This window comes from Andrena cerasifolii, chromosome 1 (genome assembly GCF_050908995.1).
Source record: "Andrena cerasifolii isolate SP2316 chromosome 1, iyAndCera1_principal, whole genome shotgun sequence".
Classification (NCBI taxonomy): Eukaryota; Metazoa; Arthropoda; class Insecta; order Hymenoptera; family Andrenidae; genus Andrena; species Andrena cerasifolii.
The window spans coordinates 26,996,794-27,013,998 of record NC_135118.1 but is presented as its reverse complement, the minus strand read 5'-3'; the positions used below and the strand labels follow the sequence as shown (position 1 = coordinate 27,013,998).

The following is a 17,205-nucleotide window of genomic DNA, read 5'->3' as shown; positions in this document are numbered from 1 at the left end:
CGTTTTGCATTTTATAATTTTTTTTTAAATTACGATAAGAATAAGTAATTATTTTTATGGAAATTTCAAGAAAAATAAATTTAAATGCAATTTCACCAGTTGTTTTGTTGTTATACATAAATATATTCAAGTATTAATCTCAAAGGTCCATAGATTCAATAATTCGGTCATTCACTGGTTGGTTTACCCTATGTATTTTTTTTATGTTTGTCCCCGCATAACTCCTCAGCATATGGACCGATTTTGATTATCTTTTTTGTATACTAAAGGGGGTGATTCCCTGGTGGTCTCGTTCTATACTCCATCAATATTGGCCCAATACTTTGCCTGTACTGGTTAATTCAAACTTCGTCTCATTATTTATGTTTGCCCCAGCATAACTCCTCAGCATATGAACCGATTCTGATAATCTTTTTTTTTTATTATTCGAAAGAGGGCGGTGGTCCCATTCTATACTGCATGAATATTGGCCCAATATTTTGCCAGTTCTGGTTAATAATAACTATTGTCACCTAATTATTATTATGTTAGTACGTACACGCATATTTCATAAGCATGTTTTGTTAATATATACAAAACTAAAAAGACAAAAAATAAAAAATTTAAAAATAAAAATTAAAACCGACTTCAAAAAAATAAAAATGCATTAAAAAGTAAAAAATAATTTAATCCCTTAATTAATCTACGACTCTCATATTTTTTATAGTCGGCGTCTAATCACTTGCACTGTGTAAATCTGGCGCCGACTTAAAAAATAAGAGTCGTAGATTAAATAAGGGATTAAATTACTTTTTACTATTTAGTGCATTTTTATTTGTTTGAAGTCGGTTTTAATTTTTTATTTTTTACGCGTTGATGGAAACAGAAGTAAAAAGGCGATAACGTGGTTGTAGAAAAATGTGAATATATTACTAAACATGACGATAAAAGTTACAGTTACTACATAATACTGAATAATCAATAGTTTATTTACGACACGACGTTGATATAGGACGACAGAGTAAAAACGAATCACGCACGCGTTTAGAATCAAATTATTAATACTCATACGAAAGGCTACTAAAGGCATTAGTGTTGTCCTAATGAGACGGCCCCATGCCTGTGTAAATAAAGTTGCAAATATATAAGGATTTCTAAAAACTGTCGGTATTTGTTAATACGTTTGCAATTCGCGACTCATAGTCATAAGAATTGCGTCGTCTGGATTAGCGTAATTCGCCAAATCTGGAAAAGAACGAATGAAAAGCAATTCCTTTTTTCTCTAATCGAATGAAATCATTCCCTTAAGTACCCAACATAAGTAACTCTGCATAAAATTATTCGTGTATTTCACATAACCGTTACTCACGATTATGACCCAAATGCATTGGCGATGCTTTAAGTCTTCGCAGTAACAGCTGTATCAGCCAAAAGACTGCTAACCACACTAATGCGCCGATTGAAAATACTCTAAATGTTGTAACACCACCGCGCGTGTCCATTAACCATCCACATATTAAACTGCCACTGGATACTCCTGGAATTAATTACCAACATTGTACACGCGGAACAGAAACTTCGAAGTATTCAAAATATTTCCATTGTTAATCTATCGTTTCTAACCGATTCCTTCAAATATAGCACCAATGAATCCTTGTATAGTGGCCTTGGTACCAGGCGGGGTTACCTTATCACCGTACGACACCATAGTAGGCCAACAGAGACCAAACGACGGTCCATGAAGTACTTCGATGAGTAAAAACCACCATGGGTTTGACACTGTACTATATGCCATAAATCTGTAAAGAACGGTGTAATTAATATATCGTAGATTAGTTACACTTTCGCAGCGAAATACACTTGTAATTAATGGAACTTCGCCTACCTAATCGCGTAGACCAGTAGAACTAAGCTCATAACGTTCACGTGACCCAGTTTTCGCAATAAGTCTCCTGAGATAAAATTAAAAGGTAGTTCTCCTAAAAAACACTGTAAACCAGTCAAAAGGCCTTGCAGGGTTTTGAGCCACGTTAATTGAGAGCTAGTCGCTAAATCTTCGGTGTACCAAAACAGGAAATTCCATACCACTCCGGTACATATCCCAGCACCTACGCACCACCATCCAAACACCAACACATCGCCATCTTTACAGATGGAGAATAGTTCCCACAATATCGATGGCTCCCCCTCAGAGCTTTCTGGATTTTTCTGTAACGATACTGCTTTCTCCCATTACCTGCCAATTTTTTCATTCTTTTGATGAGGAAGAAGTATCAGACTTCTGTACTATTTAAACTTCTACACGACTACAGGAGAATATATTTCAGAAAAGGTATACCTGCTTCAATGTCGCGGACACTATGATATCAAAGATCATAGTGATCAACATAATATAAAATATACAAGTGTAGTCTTTCTGGAGGTGTCCTTCGCTAAAAACATCTACTAAATATCCTGCGCTTATTCCAAAAATACCGAAACCGATACTGCCCCACAATTTCTGCTTCCCGTACTCCTTCCTCTGTTCGTTTCCTGTAATGTATGAAAAAACTATGAGTTTTATGCGCATGAAAGACAGTATAAAGACTAGGGTGGCTCTTATTTACTCTTGGTAATTTTTTTTTCAAGATTTCCTTCGGAGCACCCTCCAGAATAGTTCCAAATAATTAAAAAAAAATCCGTGTAAAGTTTGAGCTCGATCGGATAACGGGAAGCGTTGCCCTCGGGCCCTTAAACATTTAAATCATTATTTAACAGCTCGCGAAGTCGATTTTATATAATATCATCCAAGTTATTGATTAAATAAAAAAATATGTCAAACAAAAGTTGTAGATCCGGACAAGGAGCATCTTTTATGTTGTATTACTTTTTCTCGTGCGACAAATGGTTTGGGGCACCCTTTCCCGTTATCCGATCCAGCTCAAACTTTACACGGATTTTTTTAAAATTATTTAGAACTATTCTGGAGGGTGCCCCGAAAAAAATTCAAAAGTCGAAAATAAGAGCCACCCTAATAAAAATACTTTGATAATCAACACGGTACTAACCAAGGAGATTAAAACATATAGCATCAGCTATGCTAACTACAACCGCCATTCCAATCCAGCTTATTATCGTCGCCCACAGAAACGAATGAAATTGAAACAGTGAAGTCTGGGTGGAATTCGTCTTAGAAACTTCAACATCTTCTAACAGCTGGTTAAAAGTTGGATTATGGGGACACGCAGCTCTGCATGATGTCCTTGCGTAGTTTTTACAAGCTGGTTTATGTACGCTGCCGTCTGCGAATTTGGTAGCCAGAATATGAACGTATATGCACTTCTTCAACTGTAAAGTAAAACTTTCATAATTCATCCGTAACATCGTGATAAATATATGAAATTATGTACAAAATTAGATCTTACATAATCATCGTTGAATACATCGAAGCCTAACGTAAAATTAATTAAATCCGTATCTGTGATCATTCTGGAGCTCGTTAAATTACAAAACTCGGACGCTCCCCAATGCAAGCACATTTCAGCATAAAGTTCTTGCGTCGCTTTGCACGACACCTATAAAAAGAAATGGTATAATACACCAACTGAAAATATAACTCATTAACCCTCGGTTGTCACACTGGGTCAAACTGACCCTGCAATTCTTTAAGCAAAAAACTTTTTCTCCGAACTCTTATTGCTTCAAATTTTTTTTTAAGCATGATCACACTTTAAATCTCAACTTTCAACGATGGGCATATATTCTACAATGTTCAAACTTTATCACAGAATTTTTTAGACTTAATTTAACAAATAGTTTTTAAATAACAACTGATTGAAAAGTAGGTGTGACATCCGGGGATTAAATTAAATTAAATCGAATCACGTTCAACGTATAGTCTTGCAAACACTTTACGATTTAGAAATTTACATACCTGGCATGATACATTCCTATGTGAACTATCTGATACAGCGTTGCGTACAAGTTCGTCGGGAAATCCAACTTTCGAGCAGATTTCTAAAGACGCGTCGCCGTTACAAGTAAGAGTAACATTTGCAGTTCTGTCTACTTGGGGAATAAAGTGTATCATGAACATAGCTATGGCGACTATAGCTTGAAATATTAAGAACAAAGTTTTATGAATTTTAAATTTGTCCGCCAGGCCACCGAACAGAGGTTTCGCCACTAAACCCGAAATTGGCAATATCATATATATCGTGCCAACTAGAAATCCAGAGAAACCTAGTTGCTTCGCAATCGTCGGTAGAAAAGGCACAATTGGTCCGGTAGCTGGAAGAGGTAATTCACGAATAAGTCCTCGCCGAATAATATCGCAACATCGTGGCGTTTAGAGTGCAACCGCGATCCACTTACCAGCATTGAATAAAAAGTAGTGCGCTTTAATTGGCAGCAGTTCCTTATTTATGTTGTCGAACATCTTGAAAGTATGCGTACCACACGGTAGGTTAATGGCAATAAAGTGTTATCTGCAATCGACACGCATCACTGAGTAACTCCTTTTATCATCGGGTCTCATTTACGCATGACACATCTATTGGTATTACAACTAGCTTAGAACAAACAGCAAAATGTGAGGTTTAAAATGCAAGATCCAGCAGAAGATTCTAGCCGTTACGTATGTAGAATAAAACAAGTTATTCAAGAGTGATAACATAAATGCTCTTCGTACCTGTTTGAACAATATATTTTAAAAGCTCCTTGTACTTCTGTAATGCAAAGATTTTAGATCATCTTTCCGCCGTCTACCCCTGCGCGTGTACTATGGTTAGAAACACCTTACCGCTATCTTGTTCTATAATTGAAACTTCCAAGTGCTGAATCCACAGTTTTCATCCTCTAAATCATGAAACTTAGATAGCAAAGAGGTGGAACTCGTAGATATCGTGTTCACATTCCACGCGTACCATTGTTTCATTTCCTATCGCGGTGATTAAGTATTCGGTTGCAGCGGTTTCTGCAGATTTCCTATTATCTTATAGCAAACGCATTAACCTCCTCTTCCACCTATATATATATTCAGCTATGTACGAATACAATTTTTTATAAACTTCGCTAGCAACGCTCGTCATATCGAAGAGTAAAACGAGCCATTTGATAATATTCGCCTGGCAAACAATATTTCCACCATCGCCAGTTCCTATCGAAATCAATACTGCTAATATAACTGTCCGACAATTCGGCGCGAATAATTGGATTCGATTGATCCGCCAGTTTATGCTTTATATCTGTCACTGTGGCTAGTAACTGAACACGATACGGTGCATAATGATATAAGTATAATCCTTGTTTATCGAATGGAATTACGCGTCAATAGTTTTTACTTCTAAGGGTGACATTAATTTTTAATGCAAATACGATATCGAACGAGCGGCGTGATAAGTTAAATCACCGATCGTGCGAACTTCCTATTTACAATTGTTATCATATCCAAAAGTACTTTCGACGACTGTAGTTACAGATAACGAATACGGCTGTACATAAATGAATCTGAATAATTAAAAGCGATTTTGTAACAAACTGTGCTTTAATCTGTCATCGATACATTTACAATATACATTTACAATATATATGTATATATTTATAAGTTTTAATATACCGCTTCCATCCGTTTCTGTTTTTTTTTTTAGCAATAAGGTGGGTTAATGTATGATTGCGGCGTATTACACTTTACTTTTTGCCCTCGTTCGCGAGACGCAGGCACACACGCAGAGGCACACGCGCACGATGTCACATACACCCGTATACACAATCTCACTCTCGCACTCTCGCCTGCTTCCCCTACGTTCTCCCGTTTCGTAATCTAACCGCGGACGATTCTACAAGGTCTTTGACTTTGCAGATCTTTCTTTACATCGAGCACATCGTCTATGAAGGATATGTATTTTATATACAAAGAAACGAACTCTAAACTTACGCGCTATCGAATCTATATACTCTACATAAGATACACCAGCAACAGTGCGCTCGAGATATCATACAGAAAATCCTTCGAAACATAGAAATCACGTGTATTACCCCTACGTACTCTCCTCTAACCATTCCTTCCGTTCTATGCGCCGACCCTAAACAGGGAAACCCAGCGCGGCACGGCAGACTGGAGATTACGAGCACTGTTACGAGCGTGTCGTAATTATATATATATATATATCTCTCTCTCTCGCTAAAAATAGAAATAAAGACAAAAAAGAAATGAATATTGCATAATCCGTATCCCGAATGCGTCGAGAATGAGATAGAGAACGCTGTAAGAGCGTGGTAGGACAGAGGAACTTTTGATAGAAGGTTACTTCCGGTTACTAGCGACTGACCTCTCGCGTGTCTAAGCTGTCGACTAGTCATTAGAAAAGACTATCAAAAATTCCTACGCAAAGTAGGCTTACACCCTTTATGTACATATGACTACATAGTAAATTACCGAATAAAAGCTAAACATCTTTCCTTCGTCCGCTTCTCGTCATCTCGTTTCTGATAAATCGTGTAAAAATGTCGAAGATCCTTATCGTCTTGTGTAAAAATGGAAAGAAATGCGAAACAGGGGAAAGACAACTTGGTGGAAAGGTCCGGCACCCTAGTCTGTCAATAGAGAGAGCTTTAAAAATCCGTAGTTCGCTAGTCAATCAGTAAAAAAATTATGAAAAGAAGAAAAGGAAAAAAGAAAGAATCGATATAACCCCTCTCGCGCTCCTTTTACTGTTTGACGTTTCACGAGTTTACGGTGCCTCTTTCGACGGTACCGAGGAACGTGGTAATCAGAACCTTGTTCGATCCTCTCGCTCCGGTACCGCGATTTTTCGCCGGGTCGAAGCGATAAAAATCCGTTAATGAAAATAAAATAACAAAACTTATTTGGGACGCGACGGTGCATCGATTAATGGAAATAAATAAATCGATTACCCGCGGAGCTACATAAATAGTAATGTCGTTAATGCACTACGGAGGTCCCTAGTCAAACAAATGAAACGAGGAAAAACGTCGGTACCGTTCTTCACCGAAGGCGAAGAAAGTTCTGATTACAGTTGCGTAGAAGCGATGTTGGAAGAAACAGTACACATTCACGATTGGGAATAGCAGACTTCACCGATATTCGAGGGCAATCCCCCCCATATCGTTCTAGCATCAGTAAAATCCGCGTAATTAGATCAATGACCAAAAACGACTTGTTTAAAATCGCACATTCCCAATATGAACCCTTTCGGTGAGAAGGTTGCAACGCTCAGCGTGCGCCGTGCGTAGAGATCGTTGGTCACAGTTTAAGCTACGGTCACTGAATGCCCGGTGGCGTCCTCTGTGCGCGTTCCACTTACTGAGCGCTTCTAAACGTCCCCCCCCCCGAAGAAGTCAACTACCGTTTCGTCCAACGACTCGTCGATAGGTCGGCGCGTCCACCGAAATGTCGTCGTACAAACGTTGGGACGTCCGTTACGAGGATCTTAACGGCTAAAGCCAGGACGGTCGATGATGGTGGGGCGGTGGTTGAAGTGCATAAAGGGAATGGATGTACTGCTGGTAGGCGGTCGGGTCCACTGTTAGATTTGGCCCGTGCGGCGTCACGTAGGCGGACACGGGTGGCCCGTAGGCGGCCGATCGTTGAGCGGAATGAAGGAAGGGATGTGGCGGATAGTTCCTCGGCGGTTGATTGCTAAGTTTGTTGCAGGCTTGCTGCGTAGCGTCAGTTACCGGCGGCACCTGGGGCTGTTGTTGCTGCTGCTGCTGCCTGAGCGCCATACTGTAATAACTGTTCGGGTTCCGAAACTCGTCGAGGAACGCGAAGGCTGCCGCAGCAGCGGTGGCATCCTTGTCGTAGAAGGGCGAGCTGGTGGTGGTGCTGGTGGACGCAGCGAAGTTGAAGGCACTCCCAGCTGGCGGGACCATAGCGGTGTTCTTCAAGCCGATCGAGTCCGCTGGGGTCCCGGCGTACTGAGGGAAGCCTGGAATACCGGCGGTCGGTTGAGGCTCGCTGCTCACCGCCGACGAAACGTTACCGACGTTCTGTTGCTCCTGCTGCTGTTGCTTGCTCTTCCTACCCTTCTTCGTCTTCGTAGGCGCGGACGTGGCGCCCGTCGCCGACGTGTCCCCCCCTCTGCGGGACATGGACAGTATTCCCTGACTGTTCTTCGCAGCCGCTGTCTGCAGGCTCTGAAGAAGATTCAGATCCAGCTCCGCGGCTCCTGGGGCTGGGCTACGGGCGTAAGTTAAATGTTCCGACTTGGTAGGCGGCGGCCGCGGGATCGTCAACAACTGCTGCTGCTCCTTGCTGGTGCGGCCCACCAAGCCCAGACCCAAGCGAGCGTACGCCGGGTTCGTAGCCACGGTGTCGGCCAGGTTACCCACGAACGCTGCGTCGAATTGACTAGCTGAGACTGCTTCGGGCTGCGGCAGCGCCATTATCGGGTCGAAGCCGAACTGCTCTTGACCAGCCCTCGTCGAGGTCTCCTGCGACAGGCCGCGAGACGTGTCCGCGGACGATTCATTGTATATGCGTTTTTTCACCGGTGCCAAGTTACTGGCCGAGCTATTTACAGGTGCGCTGCTGGCAGTCTTGGAGCTGGCGTCAAAATAGTGCGGGCTAGGGTACACTGGTCTGGAGTTTGGCATGGTGTACCCAGATGGTTGAAAGCCGCTGGGGTACAGAGACTCGTGAGCCGACAGATTCTGTTGGAATGCTAGGATCTGCGACTGGTCCTGCGTTGCCGATCGCTGCTGGGCGTACTTCTGAGCGTTCAGGGACTCGCTGAGATCGGTGAAACTTGGACGCTCTTGGGCGGACGCCGGTTGTTGCGTTTGCTGAGGTTGCTCCTGGCTACCGTGCCTGGAAACGGACCTCTGCAAGTCGATGTTAGGATAATTGTTCCCAAAGGTTGGCGGATATTGATTGGGCGATTGATAGAGCTGGTGATTAGCGTTCAGGTTCAACGACGCCTCTGTGGGAACACTGAAGTTCCTCTGTTGCTCCGTGCTCGAGGACTTCTCACTGCTGCCGCTGCTGGATTTCAGATACTCTGCTGTCCGATGCTCCGCTTCGTTTATCGTGGGCGGCGCGGGCGACTGTATGTACGAATGGTTCTGCTTGAATCCTTGGGAGTAACTCGACGGCGTTGTTGCGCTCTGAGGATACTCCTCCGAACCCTTGGACGACTGAGGCTGCGGTGTATAGTTTGTACTCTGCTGGGGGGATGGCTGGGAGTAAGTTGAAGGTTGCTGGGCAGGTTGAGATGTACAGGCGGATTTCTGCTGTGGCGACGGCTGAGAATAGTTGCGGGACTGTTGGGGAGAAGGTGACGGCTGCGAGTAGTTGCGGGACTGCTGAGGCGACGGTGATGGCTGAAGATAGTTGCGAGACTGCTGGGGCGAGGGCGATGGTTGGGAATAGTTCCGAGACTGCTGAGGCGACGGCGACGGTTGCGAGTAGTTTCGGGACTGCTGAGGCGACGGCGACGGTTGCGAGTAGTTTCGAGACTGCTGAGGAGATGGCGATGGCTGAGAGTAATTACTAGGCGGAGCTTGCTGAGGGGACATTTGCGAGTAGTTTTGAGGCGTCTGAGGTGAGTGTATCGAATGGGAGTAATTGGCAGGTTGCTGGGGGGAAGGCTGCGAGTACTTAACTGGTTGCTGAGGCGAGGGCTGGGAATAGGAGGCATTCTGAGGAGAGGGCTGAGAGTACGTAGGCGGTGCTTGAGGAGAATGCTGGGGAAAGGTTTGAATCTGTTGCGGCGACGGTTGGGAGTAGTTTCGTGGCTGAGGAGACGGCTGAGAATATCCAGCGAGAGGCTGAGGCGATGGCTGCGAGTAACCAGCAGAACGAGTTTGTGGCGACGGGTGGGAGAAGTTTGAAGGCTGAGATTGCTGTGGGTAAACTGGCGGCGGTTGAGGCGATGGCTGAGAGTAATTTGACGGCGGCTGGGGTGATAATTGAGAGTAACTGGACGATTGCTGAGGAGACTGCGCGTAAGGAGAGGGTTGCTGTTGCGGAGATGGCTGAGAATAGGTTGGTGGAGGTTGAGGAGAGGGTTGAGAGTAAGGAGAGTGCGGCGGTTGTTGTGGCGAAGCTTGAGAGTAAGTAGAAGCTTGCGGTGACGGCTGAGAGTAATTGGCAGCGCTCTGTTGTGGCGACAATTGCGAATATTTAGGCGTAGGTGGCTGCTGAGGAGATGGCTGCGAGTAGTTCGCCGATGACGGTTGTGGGGATGGCTGAGGAAACACCTGTTGTATCGGCTGAGGAGAGTGCTGGGAATAAACTGGAGACTGATTCTGATTAGTCGCTGGTAACTGTTGATTGTACGGCTCGGTTTGTGTCGTGTTCGGTGGGAAGTTCGCTTGCGGGGAACGCTGTGGGAACGTGGGTGACAGTTGGTGGTAAACCTCTCCAGTACTTTCTTGGGGAGACTTCTGAAATGTCTGGTGGGACTGCTGAGGCGGTATCTGAGAGTAGAGAGGAGCTTGCTCGTAAGAAGATGACGGATAAGCTGGGGACAGAGGATGGTTCTGTGGTGAAGGTGTGGGTGGCAATTGAGCACTGTATCTCGGGGGTGTAGCGTAATAAGGACTATTGTAAGGACTACTTCCCGTCGACAGAGCGTCCTGGTAAAATCCAGCTCCTCTTATCTGCGGCTCGACTGAAGCAATTATGGGTTGGCCCTGCGGTGATCGACCTGACCGTCCGGGCGGCGATTCTTGAGAGAAACTCGAAACAGATTCACTCACACTACTACCACCGGTACTCATTCTTCTCTGTCTACCACAGAACACTTCCTGCAGCTCCCCGTCTTTCTTCGCCGCACCGTCCTCCGACTCCTCATCCTTCTTCTTCGACTTCGGCGCGCCGAACGCCTTGAACCAGGCGCTCAAGTTGGGCGTCGCTGCCTTAGGTTTCTGAGCCTCCTTCGCACCAGATTGACTGTCTTTAGACTCCTCTGTCACCGTGGCCGACTGCGCTGTCGTTTTGCCAGATGACAAGTTCTCCTCTTTCAAGCTGGGCGCTGGGACCGCGGGGGCAGTGCCATGGTCCTCTTCTTCATCGTCGTTGGAGAAATTTGGATTCGGCGACGAAACTAAGCTCTTGCAAATCAGCTGAATGGAATCGACGTTCTTCAAGACGGTGCCCAAGCTGAGCTTCGGCTCCTCGTCAGCGTTCTTATTCGCCTGATCACTGTCGCTGGCCAACTGAACTGCCGTCTCATTGGCGTTCGTGTTGGGCAAGTTGAGGGGCTTCTTTAAAAGCAGGTTCCCCTTACTTTTGCCAGGTTGCAGACGGTCTATTGTACGTTGTATCTTTTTTGGTCTACTGGGCCCGTGGGGGCCGAAGATCTTGATGGAGCTCGGTCGTTTTCTCGGCGCTTCTACTTTTGGTCCTGGCCGACCAGATTCGACGGATGAATGAAATATCGGGGAGTCGCTCCCGGATGAAAATTCAGAGAGCCTCGGCGCGTCATCTAGCCATTTGTTGATGTCCTATTCGAAGGCAAAAAAATAAGTACAATGAAATGTGTGTTACTATATATACAGTGTTACAAACAATTAAAGTATTATCTAAACGCGAAATAGAAAGTATTCTTACATGGAGTGTTTGCTCCGTGGCTTGATTCAACGCTTGTATCGAGCTTTCCTCTTTTCCAAATCCTTTGGTATGCTTGGCTTGAGACACTTTCAGTTTTTTCGACTCGCTCGCGTCTTGGTCTTGGGCTTTAACGGTATCCTCCGTGGTAGGAACTTTGTCTTCTTTCATTCCTTTTTTTAACTTTGGTCGTTTCGCGCCGGCTTTATCGCTGTCGTGAAAGGTACTACCGTTTGAAGGCACTTTTTTTGAATACACATTGTGAAGGTCGCTCTTCGACGTTTTCTTCTGCTTCTCCTTCTCGCTCTTCAGCTTCTCCTCGCGCCGCCTCTCGCTTATCTTATCCTTTAAACCGTCCAACGATTCTATATCTTTATCACCTATAAATGCAGCAATTTTCTTCGACGCATGCGTCTCCTTCGAATCTAAATCGCTCTCTAGCTCTAAATCTTTGGAATCTATCTCGCTCGACAACTCCCCATTCTTCAATTCGTCGCCCCTCTGTTTTGATTTCTTCTCTTTGTCCTTCCCGCGGCTCTTCTCCGACTTCTCGTCGGGCTTCGAAGCTTTCGGCACCGCCTTCTCTTTCTTCCGGCTCTTCTTCACCTTGATATGCTGAGGCTTATCCTTCTCCTCCGACGCCGCCTCGTCCTCTCGCGGCTCGATCTTCTTCGCTTTGCTCTTTCTCGCGTTGTCCGCGACGATCTCGGTCTCCTCGAGCTCTTTCTTCTCGATCTTCCTACTTTTACTCTTCGCGATGACTAGGGGCTCGTAATCCTCCTCGAAGTCCTCTTTCCGTTTCTTATTCTCCTTCGATTCCTTCGCCGGCCGCAGGCTCTCAACTTCTTTCTTCTGCTGATGGCGCTCCTTCTTGTTCAGTTTCTTTAGCTCCTCTGATTCTTTGGACGACAGCTTTTTGGTTTTCAACACTACATTGTTCGCGTCTACGTGCTTCCTTCTCTTCGACGTTATAATGCTCGATTCCGAAATGGCATCCTCGCTCTCCTGATCCTCCTGCTCCTCCTCGTTCACAGACTCCTCGTCCTTCGCCCTCTTGCTCTTCTTCTTCCCCCGCTTCTTCTTCGGCAGCTTGTAATTCTTCCCCCGTTTCTCCTCGTCGTCGTTCTTGTCGTTCGCCTTGGATTTCCCTTTGCCCTCGGATTTGTACGATTTAGACTTCCTGGTCGACTTCTTCGAGCGTTTACGGTTCTGGTGCGGAGAAGAAACTTGAGAAGGACACGACGGCGACGCGGGCGGCACAGGGACTGATTTGGGTGACGTGGCATCCTCGTCGCTGGACGTCTCTGATTCCAAATAGCGATTCACTGCTTTGTCGAACGCTTCCTTAAGATTGAATGCCATTTCTGTGTACTCTGCGAGAAAATCAAGTAACATTCACGTCAGGGGGCAATGTCGGTATTACATAATGCTAGATCGTGTTGAATAGAAGACACTAACCGTTATCGGAACCATTGTATTGCCTACAATTATCTACTATAAGACGAAAGTCACGTTTAAATTCGTTTATACCCTTGTATAAACCACCATCAAGTTTCTCCTCCATCGTGCTGAGATCCATGGGCTTCCGTACCACGCTATAATACCTATATTGAAGAATACTCGTTTAAAAACCTCCATGTAATAAAGTGCAACTGTGTATACAATTATAGCATTCTACCTTGGCGCATATTCCTCATCCACAGGATCGACGAATGGCCAGGCATCCACGTGGTCCTTGAGACTCTCAAGAACTTTATGCATTCCGACACGACGTTCTTCTTCCTCGATTCCAAACGAATATCCGTATTTAGAGGATACGTAGTTCCCATCACTGTTGCTTCCAACGCCTTTCTTCTTCTCGGAGCTCTCCACCTCGTCCGTAGTGTGTATCACGATCTGACCCACGGCCGAGGCCAGCGAATTATTCGTTTGGCGTCCTTTCTTCTGTATAGGCGGCGAAGACAAAGGCGGAGGTGTCTCCTCCTTAACGTAAGCATTCTTCGAGTTCTGCGTCCCTTTTTTGCTCCCTTTGTTTGTTTTCGTTTTAATCTTCGATCTAACCATGACTGTTTCCATCTGTGTTGTGGGCTCGTGACTTCGAAGGACTCGCGAGCTGTTGCGTTGTAATAGCTTGCGCCTCTGTTGCTTCTCCTTCAAGTCGAACAGTTTCGGAATCTCAGGCATGAAATCCTCGGACAGAGTACGGTAGAGTTTACGTTCGGTATCGTACTCCTGCGTAGAACAACGTCATTAGAATAGTCTAAACAATAAGGTAAATAACGCTGAATGGATGAAACAATTACCGAATCGCGAAATTTCTCAACTAAACGGCTCCAGTCCTGCTGCGTGAAGCAGACCACTTGCCAGACACTTTCTTTCCCCTCCCCTGATATTAAACTGTCTTCCTTCTTCTCCTCCTCTTCCTCTTCCTCCTTCGCCACTCTGTTTCGTCGTCTTTTACGCTTTTTATCCCTCGGTTTACTTTTCTGTTTATGTGAGACGCTGTCTGAAGTATCAATGTAGTCCTCCCTATATAATCGAGTGCCGTAAAAGTACCAATAGGCAGAATTCTTACGATCATGTCCTAAAGGTTCGACTCGCAGACTGTCCGAGTCCAAATTACTCAATGATTGCTCCTGTAAACATGTATAGGAGATGTAAGAAGATTAGCATAGCCAAATATTGTCGTTTAACTGCAGATGATTCGGATTTACTTCTAAACACATACCACGTCTTCAGCGTCAAGCCTGAAGTCGCAGAGGGCTCTTAGTATCTCTACTTTCTGGCGAAGAGGTAATAACTCAAAATCTACATCTGTATTGAAAGGATTCTCACGCTTATATTCCTGGAGACGAAATAGCATATCGTTTATTTCTCACGATTAACTGAAGAGCACACCTTAATTATCGTAAAATGACAGAACTGTTTTTACCTGACATTTCTTGCGAAACAGTCTACGAAGAAACATCTGATAGTTAAAGGTGGAGATGTCATTGCGGGTGTCGTTAGGTAAACAACCTTCAAGTAATCTGACTATCAGCTCCTGTACCAAACGTCCCTCGGTTCCGCCGTCCGTTAATAAAGCTTCCTCTAAGTCCTATAATGATATACAATTAATATGTACACACAGTTCGAAGAGCGACCAATGCACCAATGAGAGAAAGTAATGCACAAGCTTTTCTTATTAACAGTAATAAAGCCGAAGCATGATCTATTTAACTTCCTTGAAGCTGAAGCGGCACTAACAAGTCTCATAAGCCTGCTTACTCTTACGAGCAAGTGTTTAGGTAAGTACCTCAATATCAAAGTCCAGAAGATTGAAGGCAGCCCTAAATAATGAACAGAAGTGTGCTATACTTGGCACCTCCCACCACGATTGAATGTCTAAAAAAATAAAGGAACAATTGAGAGTTCCTTGATGTTATGTTTATTTGATCTCTGGAATGTGTCTAGCCGAGTATGATCAGAACGGCGCGCAATTAGCATTAACTCGGAAGCGTTATTGTCAGAACTGCGTATAGGACTTTGCGACTGACAATATACCCCTACGTAATAATAGCCTACTTCACAATTTCAATGAAATCTCAAAGCGAAACGTATGATCTTGACGTTACATACCATACTTCACGCGTTAACGAAATATCATTCTCAAATAACTTCGATACAGGAAATCCAGCTAAAAAGAGCGCAGAGTATATATCCAAATTAATCCATTCAGCCGGAACAACAAACTAGACTCTTAGCGCACGAAGTATGTAAACAAACTGTGTATAAATAAATATGGCTTGCGGAATTTGTCATTCTCAGAGTACGCGAATCATTCTCATAAATTATTATATTTCTATCGTACAACAAGGATTACTTCCCTTTATAAATCATTAATATTCTTTTTGGATACATCACCGAAAGTTTTGTTATCTACGATCGATGTGATTCACAGTAATTATAAAGGAACTTACAAATTAACAGGAAGAACAGGTAGGTAGCACCGTCCTTGGAATAATAGGTACAACACTGAATTTTAAAATTTAATTTCCCGCGAGGAATGGAAGGAGCGTTAAGATATTCAATAATTCTGGCTGTTCGTCGCAATGGAATTTAGGAGTGAATGCGCAATAGTATACAGCGGCTAATTTATTTGATACTCCCTCCGTCTCGCAACTCGATACTCAACGGCGCTAATTACTGGTTTCTACTTGCCAATAAAAACAGCTCTCGGTCATTCGCTACCGATTAACAAGTCTACCTTCATCGGACAACAAAGCTCCGCGGTACATCTACTCTTGAAAGGGAAGATACATTTTGAGGCTTCCAAAGTAATCAAGTAAACCAGTCTCGAATAATAATAAATATAGAAATATATAAATACAGTAGCACCGTGCATCGATGCCCAGCCTAAGAATCGTAACGTAATACGAAAAACAACACAATGGTGGGGAGGGGGGGAAGGAAAAACAATGGAAATAACTCTGTTGCTGAAGTTGGGGTCATTGACAAGGACTCTCGATTGTGGGCATCGATCTTCCCGGACGGATAATCCAGTGTGAAAGAGTTAACCAAACGAAGAATAAAGAGGAGGTGGAAAGAAAGGCGAAATAATCCATCGGATGTCGTCGTAGCTCGTCGTCCGACGAGAGGATAAACGCGAGGGCTCACCTAGGATCCCGATGAAAGTGGGAAACATAACCCGTCCTGTGGCGGGCAAACCGGGCGAATCACGTCAGGGCGGATAAAGATCGTCGAAAACACCGTGGAGAATTGGCGTTGCTGCCGCAGGCCCTCCGGTACTCAGGTGTGCGTAATATTCAGGCGGGTCGGGTGGAACGAGATCCACAGGGGGATATACGTGGGTAACGGCGACACGGCCGAGACGAAAGGAAAACACTTCCGCTCGGCGGGGCCGATCGGTTTTAAAGCACCGGGTTAACGCGCATCAGCGGTCGGCTGTGACACCCGCGGTCCTGGTCGAGACAAAAGAGCGGGGAATCGGGACTCCGCATAGCTCGTCCCCGCCGCTCGCAAACGGATCCGAACGGCGATGATGTGCATTCGGTACCCAAGTGGCAGGCCCACCAGTACGTGGAACACCTTTTAACGGGGATTTATTTTCGCCACAACACACCACTACGGGCTGCCAGCGATGCGCGCGACACTCGCGACCATTCTAATCGGGTAACACGCTCCAGGCTCGGGCAACCACCAGCAGCCTCGTCACCGATAAACCCGCGCCGTCCTCTCGCACGTCGGCCACATCTAACGCGGAGTCACCAGAACGCCGCCGACCCGTTCGGCCCGTCGACGACGACGTAACGGCCCGTTCACCAGTCGCGCCAGCCGGGACCCTCTTCTTTCTGCGGCCACCCGTTTTGAAATTCGATTTCGCGTACGCGTGTACGTGTGCACGTACGTATACGCGGTCCGTGTTTTTCACTCCTTTTTCGCGTATATAAAGGACAGTTTTCCCGAGACGCACTACGCGACCGTACGGGTGCGGACTGTGCAGCAGCGGACTGCAACTGCGGGCGTACACCCGGGAGCACGCGTTACACAGACGTGCGCCCGACGGTGCGTTTGGCGCGAAACTTTCTTCGATCCTCGCCGCCGCGACGCGTGCGCGTTCACGGAATGCAGAGGAAACTTTCTCTAGCGCGCGAGCACGCGGGGATTTGAAATCG

At 45.2% G+C, this 17,205-nt stretch overlaps 2 protein-coding genes across 7 annotated transcripts; both read right to left on the bottom strand.

The window, feature by feature from the left end:
- Positions 1-884: 884 nt before the first annotated feature.
- On the bottom strand, positions 885-5,318 carry Sugb (Sugar baby transporter). Of its 4 annotated transcripts, none has more exons than XM_076820809.1 (10): positions 4,649-5,318; positions 4,333-4,445; positions 3,893-4,248; positions 3,384-3,533; positions 3,027-3,306; positions 2,318-2,511; positions 1,865-2,187; positions 1,603-1,778; positions 1,349-1,516; positions 885-1,224 (listed from the first exon to the last, which is right to left on the bottom strand). In XM_076820809.1, exons 2-10 carry the CDS (start codon positions 4,394-4,396, stop codon positions 1,154-1,156), a joined length of 1,782 nt encoding a protein of 593 aa, XP_076676924.1. In that variant the 5' UTR covers positions 4,397-4,445; positions 4,649-5,318; the 3' UTR covers positions 885-1,153. The 4 variants fall into 4 exon arrangements, with proteins under 4 accessions (XP_076676924.1, XP_076676898.1, XP_076676915.1 ...); XM_076820783.1 differs by having other exon boundaries at positions 4,333-4,529; positions 4,649-5,317; XM_076820800.1 differs by having other exon boundaries at positions 4,333-4,510; positions 4,649-5,317.
- A 166-nt stretch (positions 5,319-5,484) lies between these two features.
- Positions 5,485-17,015, bottom strand: LOC143373384 (uncharacterized). 3 transcript variants are annotated; one of them, XM_076820606.1, is made up of 9 exons: positions 16,187-17,015; positions 14,826-14,914; positions 14,463-14,627; positions 14,259-14,375; positions 13,834-14,166; positions 13,209-13,762; positions 12,989-13,134; positions 11,534-12,903; positions 5,485-11,427 (listed from the first exon to the last, which is right to left on the bottom strand). In XM_076820606.1, the coding sequence occupies exons 1-9, from the start codon at positions 16,212-16,214 to the stop codon at positions 7,417-7,419; spliced, it is 6,813 nt and encodes a 2,270-aa protein (XP_076676721.1). In that variant the 5' UTR covers positions 16,215-17,015; the 3' UTR covers positions 5,485-7,416. The 3 variants fall into 3 exon arrangements, with proteins under 3 accessions (XP_076676721.1, XP_076676730.1, XP_076676739.1); XM_076820615.1 differs by lacking the exon at positions 14,826-14,914; XM_076820624.1 differs by lacking the exons at positions 14,463-14,627; positions 14,826-14,914; positions 16,187-17,015 and having other exon boundaries at positions 14,245-14,373.
- Between the last annotated feature and the right edge of the window lie 190 nt (positions 17,016-17,205).

Bases quoted from the DNA above. Each gene is read 5' to 3' on its own strand.
- LOC143373384 (XM_076820606.1), bottom strand. From the start codon at position 16,214: ATGTTTCCCACTTTCATCGGGATCCTAG. The intron at 14,915-16,186 runs GTGAGCCCTCGC...TTATTTTTTTAG, and splicing joins CACTTTCATCGGGATCCTAG to ACATTCAATCGTGGTGGGAG. The intron at 14,376-14,462 runs GTAAAAACAGTT...TTTCGTCTCCAG, and splicing joins TGTTTCGCAAGAAATGTCAG to GAATATAAGCGTGAGAATCC.
- Sugb (XM_076820809.1), bottom strand. From the start codon at position 4,396: ATGTTCGACAACATAAATAAGGAACTGCTGCCAATTAAAGCGCACTAC. The intron at 4,249-4,332 runs GTAAGTGGATCG...TACCTCTTCCAG, and splicing joins CTACTTTTTATTCAATGCTG to CTACCGGACCAATTGTGCCT. The intron at 3,534-3,892 runs GTATGTAAATTT...TTCTTTTTATAG, and splicing joins ATAGGAATGTATCATGCCAG to GTGTCGTGCAAAGCGACGCA.